The sequence below is a fragment of the Lactuca virosa genome, chromosome 2 (assembly GCF_052849685.1).
Source record: "Lactuca virosa cultivar CGN04683 chromosome 2, Lactuca_virosa_CGN04683_v6, whole genome shotgun sequence".
NCBI classification, from domain to species: domain Eukaryota; kingdom Viridiplantae; phylum Streptophyta; class Magnoliopsida; order Asterales; family Asteraceae; genus Lactuca; species Lactuca virosa.
Genome location: NC_136427.1, coordinates 302,418,051 through 302,430,226, shown reverse-complemented (window position 1 = coordinate 302,430,226; position 12,176 = coordinate 302,418,051). Strand labels below are relative to the sequence as shown.

Here is a 12,176-nt window from a genome sequence, read left to right as displayed (position 1 = left end):
ATACAATGGGATACATGGCATAGTGAGAAAATCACATGAACTGATGAACCGAAAAAGCACAACAACATTCCCACACCTTGCACTTTCTCAATCCCGTGATATGGCTAATCACCAAAAGAAATTAATCATCAATTAACAACCCCAAATCCTCCATGTTTGACCCCAAGTCAAACTGGTCAAAAGTCAACGGTCGAAAGGTCCATAAAGTCAATGGTCATCTCGGTCAAAGTCAACACCATGTCGTGGGCCTTCCTTGGCCACATCGTGGGAACGCAAGGTCAAACAGACAACAAACAGGACATTGTCATGTCGTAGGCCCTCTTTGACCACGTCGTGGTAATGCCAGGACAAAACAGTCGTGATTCCAAGCACCTCCACGTTGTGGAAAACCTTACGCCACGTCGTGGCTTCTAGCTGAATGCCAAAATCTCCATTATGTACTTAATCCCTTCAGACTAAAGCCCAAAACTTCAGATCTAGTTCTTTTTACTGACTTAGTGGATAAATTTTCCAACTTTATCCATTAGGAATCCATCACAAAGCTAGATCTATAACTCTAAGTCCTATATAGCATAAAACCCTTCCCAAAACATGCATGACTTCAAGAACAAGATCAAGATGCAAATTTCCCAATCCAACAAGAGTACGAGATGATAAAATAAGCTCAAGAGGTGTTGGAGTTCACTCAACTCCAAGCACAAGTTCACAAGGACCAAAAAGGGACATAAATGATCAAACTACAAGATCTAGCAAACTAAAGATCAAGATGAAATCTTTTCACTCACAATGGTCCATAATCGAAGTCCTCTTGCTATATCTACACTTTATCCTTTCACCAAAATACTTTGCAAGAAACTTGAACTTCAAGATCCACACCAAAATATGAGAAATGTGTCTTCAAATGGCTAAGAACACTCAAAGGGGCTAGGGTTTTCTAAATAGAGAGGTTGGAGGCTGAAAAGGATGCCCTAACTTGAAGTTAAGGTGCTTAAATATGGAAAAAACCCTAAAAACTCATGGGATTGGAATGCCACGCTTGCTACGTCGTGGCCACTATACTGCCACGTCGCGACGCCTTCCCAAATTGCATATTCATCATCTTGCATGCCACTTCGTGACACCCTATGTGCCATGTTGTATCACATGATTTTCTTCAAAAATTATGCCTTTGACTCCCTTATACCATCCACTGATCCATTCTGGGAAACGGGCATGACATGAAACCACGACGCGGCCAAGGAAGGACCGCGACGTGGTCACACACTGCTTGACAATTGTTTTGGTTTGCATGGGTTGCGGCGTGACAAAGGAATTTTCATGATGAAGTGGTCGTTGACTTTGTTGACCTTTGACTTTTGTTGACCATTGACCAATGGATTTAACCGGTTTGACCTTGGGTCAAACTTGAAGGTTTTGGGTAGTAGAATGAGGTTTGACGTTTATTTGATGTTAGGCTGGTTGCGGGTTTGATCGGTGCAAGGAGTTGAGAGTGTAGCTATACTTCTCCGGTTTTACGATTCAAGTTAGTCTTCTCATTATACCTCGTGTGACATTGTATATCCTTTGTATGGTAGGATATAATACTATTAGAGTACAAACATGCTAGTTGAACATGATAATTCCTTGTTATGTGTGAGTAGTTGTGGGACACTTGGTGTCATGGTATGCTAGACTAGTAGGGTCTTGCTTGTTGATAGTATGATATTGTTAGGTGTCATGCTTGCATAGGGTAACTGTAGTATTGGTTGATTGTTGAGTGGATACCCTAGGAGGCGTATATAGTTATGTTTATTTGGTGGTACTTTGGGGGAACTCACTAAGTGTTGGCTTACAGTTTTAGTTTTGTTTCATGTACTTCAGAGGACCGTGGCAAGGTGAAGGCGTGACCGTACACATCCTTGGTTTTATGTTGATTGGATCTTGGGAGACTCTGATTTTAAATAATGTTTTGGAAACAACAGTTTTGTAAACACTTCTTTTTAGTAAATAGGTTATTTTGAAAAGTTTAAATTTGTTGTGATTTTTGAGACGTTACACAATACTTGTTGTGTTCTATATTAACAAGTTTAATCCATGAATAATTTTATTATTTTAAAAGTTCATAGTCAGTTATAATTACGGGGGCAATTATGAAATAAGACTAATATGAATTGGATTGGTTGACTTTCACTGGATGAAGGTACGAAATGGGTTGTGACCAAGTTTCATAAGTACTTGTCAGAGTACTGGTATTGAACTGACCCGCATCAATATCATCTCATGGATAGCTATCATGAATGATACTTGATTAAAAGGTACTATCTTTGAATCCTTAACACCTGATACATATTGGGACTTAAGTGTAGGGAGTACTATGCTTAGATATGGTCAAACGCTTGTCCTTATCCGGGCAGTTATAAAATCCATTTTCATGTATGGTATGAACTATGCAAGAGGCTTATGTAGTCAAGATGAGATTTGTTCCTCTTATGTGTTGAGAGTTAGACATCTAAGGCGCCTTACCAAAAGTTGAACACCATATGAGATTGATTGCGATCCATATCTCATGTTTAACATGATGTCTGTGACAAAGGGATAACTGATAAACTTACCTTATATACCAATTGTATCTTGGAGCTATTTCGGAATTGGGCGTTGATAGAATGGCACAAAGTAGTATATTGATGGGGGCAGTGAAATGTTGCTAGATGTTCACCACTGTCTATATCAGTCCAATATGAATCTTGCGCAAATGAGAGATTGAAAGATCTAGTATGCTCAAGAATCATATTAAAGTGATATCGCTAATTAGCAAATGATACAAAAAGGGTCACACTAACAACAACATGATATAATTGATTATTTATTAGAAATTGATTTTAATAAATATTCAATAAACTCTTATAATTTATTGGAAATTATTTATTTCTAGAAAATAATTAATTTTCATTAGCAAGTAACATAATATATCATATGATATGATTTATAAAGTCATGTACAACATTTTGGACCATAAGGACTTTTTGTCTTTTACCAAAAGACAAAGTTTATATTTTATAAACTTTGAGTTTATAAAATTTAAATAAATCCTCTTCTTTTTGAAAGCATGGGCCGAAAATTGGATGGAAGAAAAGTTTGATGGTCTTTTGCATTCTTTAATCAAAAGAAATAGGTGTGGGTGCATGCATGGGGGACAAGCTTGTCTAAATGGCTTAATGGTTAAGGACCTTTACATTAAGCCTTCACTTTAACTAGCTAGAGGGTTTCATTCTAGCATTACTCTTTTGCATGCATATGGCCGAAAGTTAGAAGCTCTCTCTCATCTTCTCTTCTTTTGTTTTGAACACTTGAAGAAATTGCTACTTGTTTATGCTCTCTTGAGGTTCATATTGGTTATGAACTTCAAGCTTAAGAGATTAAGAGTTTTCTTACAAGACTAGCATCTTAAATCAAGTTGACAACTTGTTGGTGTCTCTAAAGTTCTTCATTCTTCATAAACTTCCAAACCTCCCAAGAGGATCCAAAGAACTACAAAGGTTGTAATTTCTTCATTCTTTCTTTGGTTGGTGTTTAATCTTTCTACAACTTGCAAGATGGTCATTGGTGGGTTTAACTTGTTTATGTTATTCAAAATTTATAAGTCTCTCGTTGCCTAAATCTTATGTTTTTTAAACTATTTTTGAATAAAAACCCAATATTAATATGTGATATACTGGGGGACTCACTAAACTTTATGCTTATAGTTTTGGATTTAATGTTTTTCAGGTTATCCGTGGGAAAGGCGCGACGTGACTGTACACTTGCATCGATGTTGCTTGGTTTCCATTGTTTTGAAACTTAATTCTGTTTAACCCTATGATTTTCAACAATTGAATGCTACCTTATGTTTTCAATTAAAGGTTTTAAATGATTGACCTATATTTTAAATAAAAATTTTGGTTTGAAATCTGGGACGTTACAACAACCTTTAATCCTTTAATTTCGAATGATTGTTCATGACTCATCCATGATGTCCAAGGTTTGAATGTGCCATCTTCCTCATAATATAAAACCAAGAGTCTTTTGCAATCATTTTTACGTAGAGTTAATATACACTATAAAGTGCATAATGGCATAACATATATAACCTCATTAAATATGGAATGTACTTGACTTGTATGATCATTCTCACATTTCTAATCTAAGAAAATATCATCCCCCTCTACATCTACCTTTTGTGTATTGGTTTCCACTTTAGGTTTATTATCCAAACACAACTTACTCAAAAGGCATCATGGCTAGTCTTGTTCAAGAAACTTATTTTATCATTCACTTCTAAGTCAACTAGAAAATTATCTAAGAGCATGTCTTCATTGGCTTGACCCTGAATACATGATTGGACCACATATGGACTAACCACTTACTTCATCCTCATCTTCCAACCATCCCTCTAAATTGTCACCAAAGTTATCAATAAACATGTAAATTTGACATTCCATACCGTATGCAATATTAATGAAGTTTGCATAATATAAATCACTTCTTATAGGTTGAATACCAGAATGAAAAAGGTTTATTATGGATATAATAGTAAAATTTCAAACAAGCCCACACAAGAAATGTTAAAAAAAAAATACAAGACATTCACGAAAAGAACAACAAAATCGTGGTCAGTAAATTAAAATTTTCTTGTCATCAGCACACTTGAATGGACATCAAATAAAATATCCTTGAAATTTTAGTTCAACTTTCAGATATACGGGATGCCATTTTCATCAGCCATGGAAGAATAAGAAAACGAGAATGAATCGTAATTCCTTGGAACAAAACCCAAATTCCTCCGTAATTGAGAGGGAAACCTTCATATACATCGACACTTCGGTCTCTATAGATTAGAAAAAGCATGTGGACGTGCACACATATATTACATTTTGAGGAGTCACGTGCCACGTAGGATCTACAACCGGCTTACCCCTTTATAACACGAAATTTGAAACATTAATGAGTCATAATGTTAAAAAAAGATGGGTGGCCATTTAAAACCAAATGTTAAAGTTCATGGGTGAGCAATCATATTAGCCCTTTTTTTCATTATGTATCGCTAATAATGATTTTCTATTTTTATTCTCTATTTTTATCTTGTATCTTTATTTTTTTATATAGGGCTAATATTTCATATTGCAAAAAATTCACATTACATTATGCCGTGGACGCTTAAACAAGACATTCTGTTTGTTTATTTATCCTACTGGTTTTTTGATGAAGGTCATCGTCAAAAGTAGTTCCCCTACCATCGGTGGTGGTTACCTGCTTTATACCTCCCTTTCATCTCATTTATATGGGATTTGGATAATGGTAGTCATGGGCGGACACAGGGGTTCCCGGGGTGGCATGTGCAACCCTTAAATTTTGCAACACAGTGTAAATTTTTTGGAAATTTTTTCGGCGTAATGTATATTTTCAGCGTGCCAACCCTAAAATCATGTGTGTTACTCCTGAGATTTTGTCATGCATCTGCCACTAAACTGGTAGTGTAATTCTTTTTACGTAGATAGTGATTGTATATTTCAAAAAGTGTTAACATTAGTAACATTCTCGTATATTTTGTGTAGGTATCACATGTATTTATTAAATTCTTAGGTGTTGTTTGGTTCGTAGAATGTTTCAGAATGAATTGCAATTGAAATTGGAAAAAGAAATCTGTTAGGAATTTGAAACCAATTTCATATCCTGTTTGGTTGACAGGAAATGAAATTAGAATTAATTGTAGATTCTGTTTGGTTCGCAGTAAATGAAATTGGAATTCTTGTAAAATGACAAAGCTGTCATTTTTGTCTGCTTTACTTAATTTTACTTTATTTTCTAACTTATATATAAAGATACATTATATAAATTTTAAAAAACAGTAAAATCTCAGCTGTGGCGGAAGCGATGGCGGTACCGGCGATGGTAGTAGTGGTGGGTGATAGTAGTGGTGATGGTGGCGATGGAGGTGGTGGTGGTAGTGGCGGCGGCGGCGGTGGTGGCAGGTGATGATGGTGGCGATAACTGTTGGTGGCGGGTGGTGGTGGTGTTAGCGGTGTTGACTGGTGGCGGCGACGAATGTGGTGGTGGCGGTGGTGGTTGTAGCAGTAATGGTGACGGTAGTGGTGGTAGGTGGTGGTGGCAGTAGCGGTTGGTGCTTGGTAACAATAATGATGGGTGTTGATTTTCTAATAAGTAAATTGAATATTTTTGCAATCTGTTATTTTCTTGATGAGTAGGAATGTTTTCCATCCAAATATAGAAGAAATCCAATTTCCTTCGTATGGTGGAAAATTTATTTGATTTAGGAATCATTTTCTCTTTTCTAAGTCCAACCAAACATATGAATTCGAAAGAATTAGAATATTTTATCTCGAATTTTATTTATTTCCTTCAAACCAAAGACCCTTATATTTTGTTATTTTATTTTTGGTTTATTAACATATTATGAAGTTTACGGTTTTTCTTATCCTAATTGACATTTAAAAATAATAATTGAATAGAAAAATATACAGGTGTCCAAATGAATATGACCGAGATAATAATAATAATAATAATAAAATATCATAACCATTTTTGTAGCTTTTATAAAACAAAAATCCACTTAACCTTTTCGTGAGCGACAAGATTCTTGGGTACTTGATCCATCCAACAAATCTTTGCAAATGATTTGGTGATGCATATTATCTCTTCTCAAAATCACATAATGTTTTTAGTAGAATTATGTTATATAATAATTAATTCTTTGTTGGATTGAATGAGAATTAATCCAAACCGTGGCTTTTGATCCAAGTGGTGAGGGAATCGAAATAAAAGGGTGTCTACTGTCTAGATTTGAGGAATTGAAGATACCGAAAGGCATACGATGCCGATGCTTAGAAAAGCAACTCCTTTGCATGCTTGATGCCTCATCCTGTTCAAGACACACATGCCCTTCCAAACTACTCTCTTTTGTCCTCCTAACCTAAAAAACCTAAATCTTTTTCCCTCAATTTCCAAAATAATAAATAAAAAACTATTATCTATCAAAAATATAAATTAGTTGGTAGGTGTAAGTTCTTGAAATATATAAAATTACTTAAAACATAAAAATTAAAATTAAAGTTCTTAAAATTAGCTATTTCAAGTAACTCTTGAATTAAAAGTTAAAAAAAAAATAAAAAAAAAAATAAAAAGTTTTAAACTAATACTTCCAAACAAATCTGTTTCTTTAATTTGAGTATTTACATAAAAAGTTTAAAGTTAAAAGCTCGTTAAAAGTTTCAAAAGTTAGTTGTCAAACTTAGTTTTGATCAAACTCGACTAGAACTCAAATCAAACTTAGCTCTACTGAATGTAGTTCTCACATTCTTTAATTCATTATTTGGTTTTCAAACCATCATATCGACAAAGAAAAATCAAATATTTTTTCTATCTTTTGACAAAGAGGAATCAATTATTTTTCTATCATTTGTTTCTATCTATTTTCATATTCCGTAGATTTAGACAAACATCAAAATCAAGAGATGAGATTAACAGAAGGATTAATTGATTTCATGTGTAATTATTTTATATGAATAGAAAAATGGATATGAACAAAAGGTAAATATTTAATTTTTGCTTGATCAAATAAGTTGGTAGTTATGAGAAAAAAAAATGAACGGTTGTAAGTCAATTTTGTTTATAATTATCGATAAGTCTACTAGGCTGATGCTTGAAAAAGTTTGATTCAACATAAGTTGATGTATGTTTGCGTTTTATCAAATAAGAAACTGAAATTTTGATTAAATCTATATTTGCTTTACACTTAAATCGAAATTATAAGTTTAAAACTAAATTCAAGAAAAAAAAAGAGAGGTTTTGTTGTGAATTGTTTAAAGATTGTTGCTTTTAAGGCACGTGCTTAACTATGCAAAACATAATTTTGTCTTTATTGATCTGTTTATGAATAATAATAACATCATCATAATACGTGCTTTATAGAGGGCCGAATGATAAATTCATAATAACACACTTTTCTTTTTTTATCTAAACAATAACAATTAAGATTACGACCTTAAAAGAAAAATCAACTGCATTATTTCAAATATTAATATATATATATATATATATATATATATATATATATATATATATATATATATATATATATATATTAAAAAAAATAAGCTTATCGATATAATAAAATTAAATAAATAAATAGCATTTTGAAACAGTAAAAAGTATGACTAGTTAAACACATTTAACTTTACAATGACTTGATTTTTGTAAAGCATGAATAATTTTCTCAGTTTTATATATTTGTTTAAAATTTTATTAGACGTTCTTATATTTATTATTAAAAAATAAACAGTTGAGTTAACGAGATTTCTAGGATACTATTTTATATATCACAAAAAAAAAAAAAAATCTATACATAAAACCTTCTACCTTTTAAAATCTAATCTTGTGAATCAAAAGTTAGGAATGATGACAAAAAAGGTTCATTTAACCACAAAAAAAAATCCCCATATGGACCGCCTTTGCCTTTTTGTTAATTTATGGTAGCACCACTTATCTAGTGTGGTGGTCATCACCCATTCTACACCACCTCACCACCATATATTCTTAACACCACAACCTTGAAGATGTAATATAACTTCTATATCGTCATAATTTTTGTTGGAGTCTAAAAATCTAATATAATGTTCGTTACATTACCAAGTACAAACACATAGAAATCCAAAAACTTCTTGACAAATTGCCATTTAATGGGGTGAATCATTCAGTCATAGGTGAATATGTGTTAATGTGTTTTGTCGAAAAAAAATCACTTGGTTTCACACAAAAAGCTCTAAAACGGGTCGAATAAAAGGCAAAATATTTTCCGAAAATCCTATTCACTTAATGCATCCGGTTCATCTATTATCATATCCTTCATATCATTGATTTTTCTGTTTTAGTTGTTGATTTTGTTCATTTGTGGATAGCCTCTCTTAAATAAAATACATATGGTTTCCTATTTCTTCAACTGTTCATATTGTAATTTTTCATTGATTTTTTATTGCTCTATTTGGATAGTTAGTAAACCACCAAAAAATGTCATGTTGGGAAATCTATTTAAAGAAGTGAACCATTAGATTTTAGACATACTTTTTCCAATATAGACATTGCAACATACTCTCCATAATGATCTACTTTTTTTTTTTTCCTATGACACCATATTGTCTGCAAGAGCTTGGATTAGATAGTTGAATCCTCAAATTAGACATCATATTCCATTGAACGAATAGAGACCAAGTTATATAAAAGACACCACATTTTACAGGCCTCTATCTGTTTATCAAATAGAGTAAGAGTTATAATCCGTTTGATTTGTTCATCTTTAGCATAAATTTATTGAATCTTAGGGTTCTAAATGTTCATGGATGACAAATGTTTCTTGATTTTTATCAATAAAAAGTTTCAACCCGAGGTCCCATTGACATTCATGCATGCACTTGATAGGGACAGTAAAGGGCATCTTCAAAGCTTGGTAAAGTAGCATAAGCATGAGTGGGAAATGGGAATCACAAGAACACAAAAGAGTGAAAGACACTACTGAAAAAGTAAACCACATACTCCTTTTTCACCTTTTTCAGAATATATTCCGATTTAATAATCAATATATGCTCTTGCTCACAGGATCAACTACATACATTTAAAAACATTACTTAAATCTTTCCTCCGTTTTAAAATAATTATAAGTAATATTCAATATATTTTCAAAATTTACCTCTTCTGATCTATCACTCCCTCTGTTTGACTTGTCTTTTCTAGTTTCTATCACTATTATTCTTTTTGTCGATAATGATATAGTGTTTAAATTAAAACAGATATCAAGCTAAAAAGAAATTATATAAATGTTTCATTAATGGTATGTATGACATAAAAATATTGGTTGAGACTAGGCCGAAGGTTATCCATATAAGTCATCACTCAAAATTGATTAATTTATTCATAAATTAGTTATATTTAATTATTTATCTTGTTCTAACATCTAAGGGGCGTTTGGTTCGCATAATGTTTTTGAAAGGAATGTAATCTTTCAAAAGAATTGAAATCTGAATGTAGTAGAAGCTACAATGCATTTGGTTGATATGGAATATAATTTGTTTTTTGTTTGGTTTGCTGATTTTAGAAAGGAATTAGAAAATAAATTTTATAATATGGCAAAAAACAAACATTAAAAAGAGAGGACACAAAAAAAATCACGTAGGCAAAAAAAAAAAGAGAGACAAAAATCACTTTTTTTGTATGTTTATCTCATAATAGATAGTAAGAAGATAATTGTGAACTTTAAAATAAAGATAAAGAATTGAATTTATATTCTTAATGCAGGGTGGAAGAATTAGAATTCTCTCAAATGGGGAATTAAATGGTAATTATGAAAACTTAATTCCATTTTTTTAAACCCAAACGTGCTCTCCAGCAGATTTTAATTTTCAATTCTTACTAATTCCTTAAAAATTATAATTCCTTAAGAATTATGCGAAATAAATCGTACCCTAAATATCAAAGTTAAAACCATACACTAAGTTCTAAAATAAAAACTATTTAGCCCATTGAGATTCTATTTGGGCTCAAAAACAACATAATGGGCCAAATTTTAGCCCTAATCGGAGGTGAAACGAAACCTGTTCATGTTGTCAGTTGCCAGTTGCCAGGTAAAAGATTCAGAAAAAGAATCGAGGCAGAAAGGATTAAGGTTGAATAGTTGAGAGAAAAAAAGTTAAACGACAACAATGGGGAAAGATCTTAGCGACGATCAAGTTTCTTCTATGAAAGAAGCGTTCACGCTTTTTGACACCGACGGCGACGGAAAGATTGCTCCATCGGAGCTCGGAATCCTTATGCGTTCTCTCGGCGGAAACCCTACCCAAGCTCAACTAAAGAGTATAATCGCTGAAGAAAAACTCACTTCTCCCTTCGATTTCAAACGTTTCCTTGAGTTAATGTCAAAGCATCTCAAGCCTGAACCCTTCGATCGGCAGCTCCGTGATGCGTTCAAGGTCATCGACAAGGACGGGACTGGATATGTTGTTGTTGCCGATCTCAAGCACATATTAACGAGCATTGGGGAAAAGCTTGAACCCGCGGAGTTTGATGAGTGGATCCGAGAGGTTGATGTCGGATCTGACGGGAAGATCAAGTATGAGGACTTCATTGCGAGGATGGTTGCTAAATGATTTGTAAGTTTTTCCTTCTCTTCCTTTGCAGTTTCCCGCCGTGAATCCGGTTTGTAAATGCTACTATAATCTCGTTCTTTTCCCCAATTTTGTTCTAATTAAGATGAAGCTCCTTTATTGTGTATACATAATATATCTAGCTGCGTAATTGGGAATGCCGGAAAAGGCTAGTAGATTACAGTAGCACTGAATCACATATACAAGTATTAGTAAAGTTGCATAATCTGCACACAAAGTAATTACATACCAATTCACAAAATCTCTTAGTACAGTTAGATGTTTGCTCATTTGATATTTCACTTCCCTTTTAACGATCATAAAAGAAAGCTGTATGCACATAGAGAGTTTTCAGAAAGATGTAGTTTTACATAACTACTTAGAACCTACTAATGCGTAATTAAGAAATCACAATTGCAATGTTAATGAAAAGTTCGTTTACTATGGTGAGCTTCTTCATGTAGAGAAATTGAGATGATGTAATAATCAATTTGTTGTGCAGGTTGTTGTGATGTGAGTGGAGGTGAACTGATTGATTTTTCTGATATTAAGAAGCAGTGTTTTTGGTGTGTGGTAATTTTCTATCTTTTTTATTTTTTTCTTCTTCTTCTTCTTTATGAATTTGGTGTTTGCTAGTTTTCATAAACTGTTTGGACAACTAATCATGAAAAGAGGGTATTGCCATTTGCCAATGCCACTTGAATGCTTGTGAATAGGTTTAACTGATGTTACAACACTTTGTCACTCTTGTTTTTTCATGTATAAGATGCACTTCTACTCTTTTGACCAACTTCCATTACGTAAGAGGAATATACATTCATATCCTCCATTGCTACTACCACTTCATCTTGATTATGAATTATGATATGAACGCACTAAATAGAACAAGTAAGACACTTCAACTCAAAACGAAGAAACACATATTTCAATTCAATCAATAATACCCAAAATGATTAAGAATAAAGTATAGTTTGGCAAATTCGAGAAGCCACTCTCCAAAAGGAATAATCA

The 12,176-nt window shown here is 33.0% G+C and overlaps 1 protein-coding gene across 1 annotated transcript; it reads left to right on the top strand.

The window, feature by feature from the left end:
* The first annotated feature begins 10,630 nt into the window (after nucleotides 1-10,630).
* Nucleotides 10,631-11,955, top strand: LOC145161560 (putative calcium-binding protein CML13). The gene is made up of 2 exons (XM_079081105.1): nucleotides 10,631-11,171; nucleotides 11,668-11,955. Exon 1 carries the CDS (start codon nucleotides 10,725-10,727, stop codon nucleotides 11,166-11,168), a length of 444 nt encoding a protein of 147 aa, XP_078937231.1. The 5' UTR covers nucleotides 10,631-10,724; the 3' UTR covers nucleotides 11,169-11,171; nucleotides 11,668-11,955.
* Nucleotides 11,956-12,176: the final 221 nt, after the last annotated feature.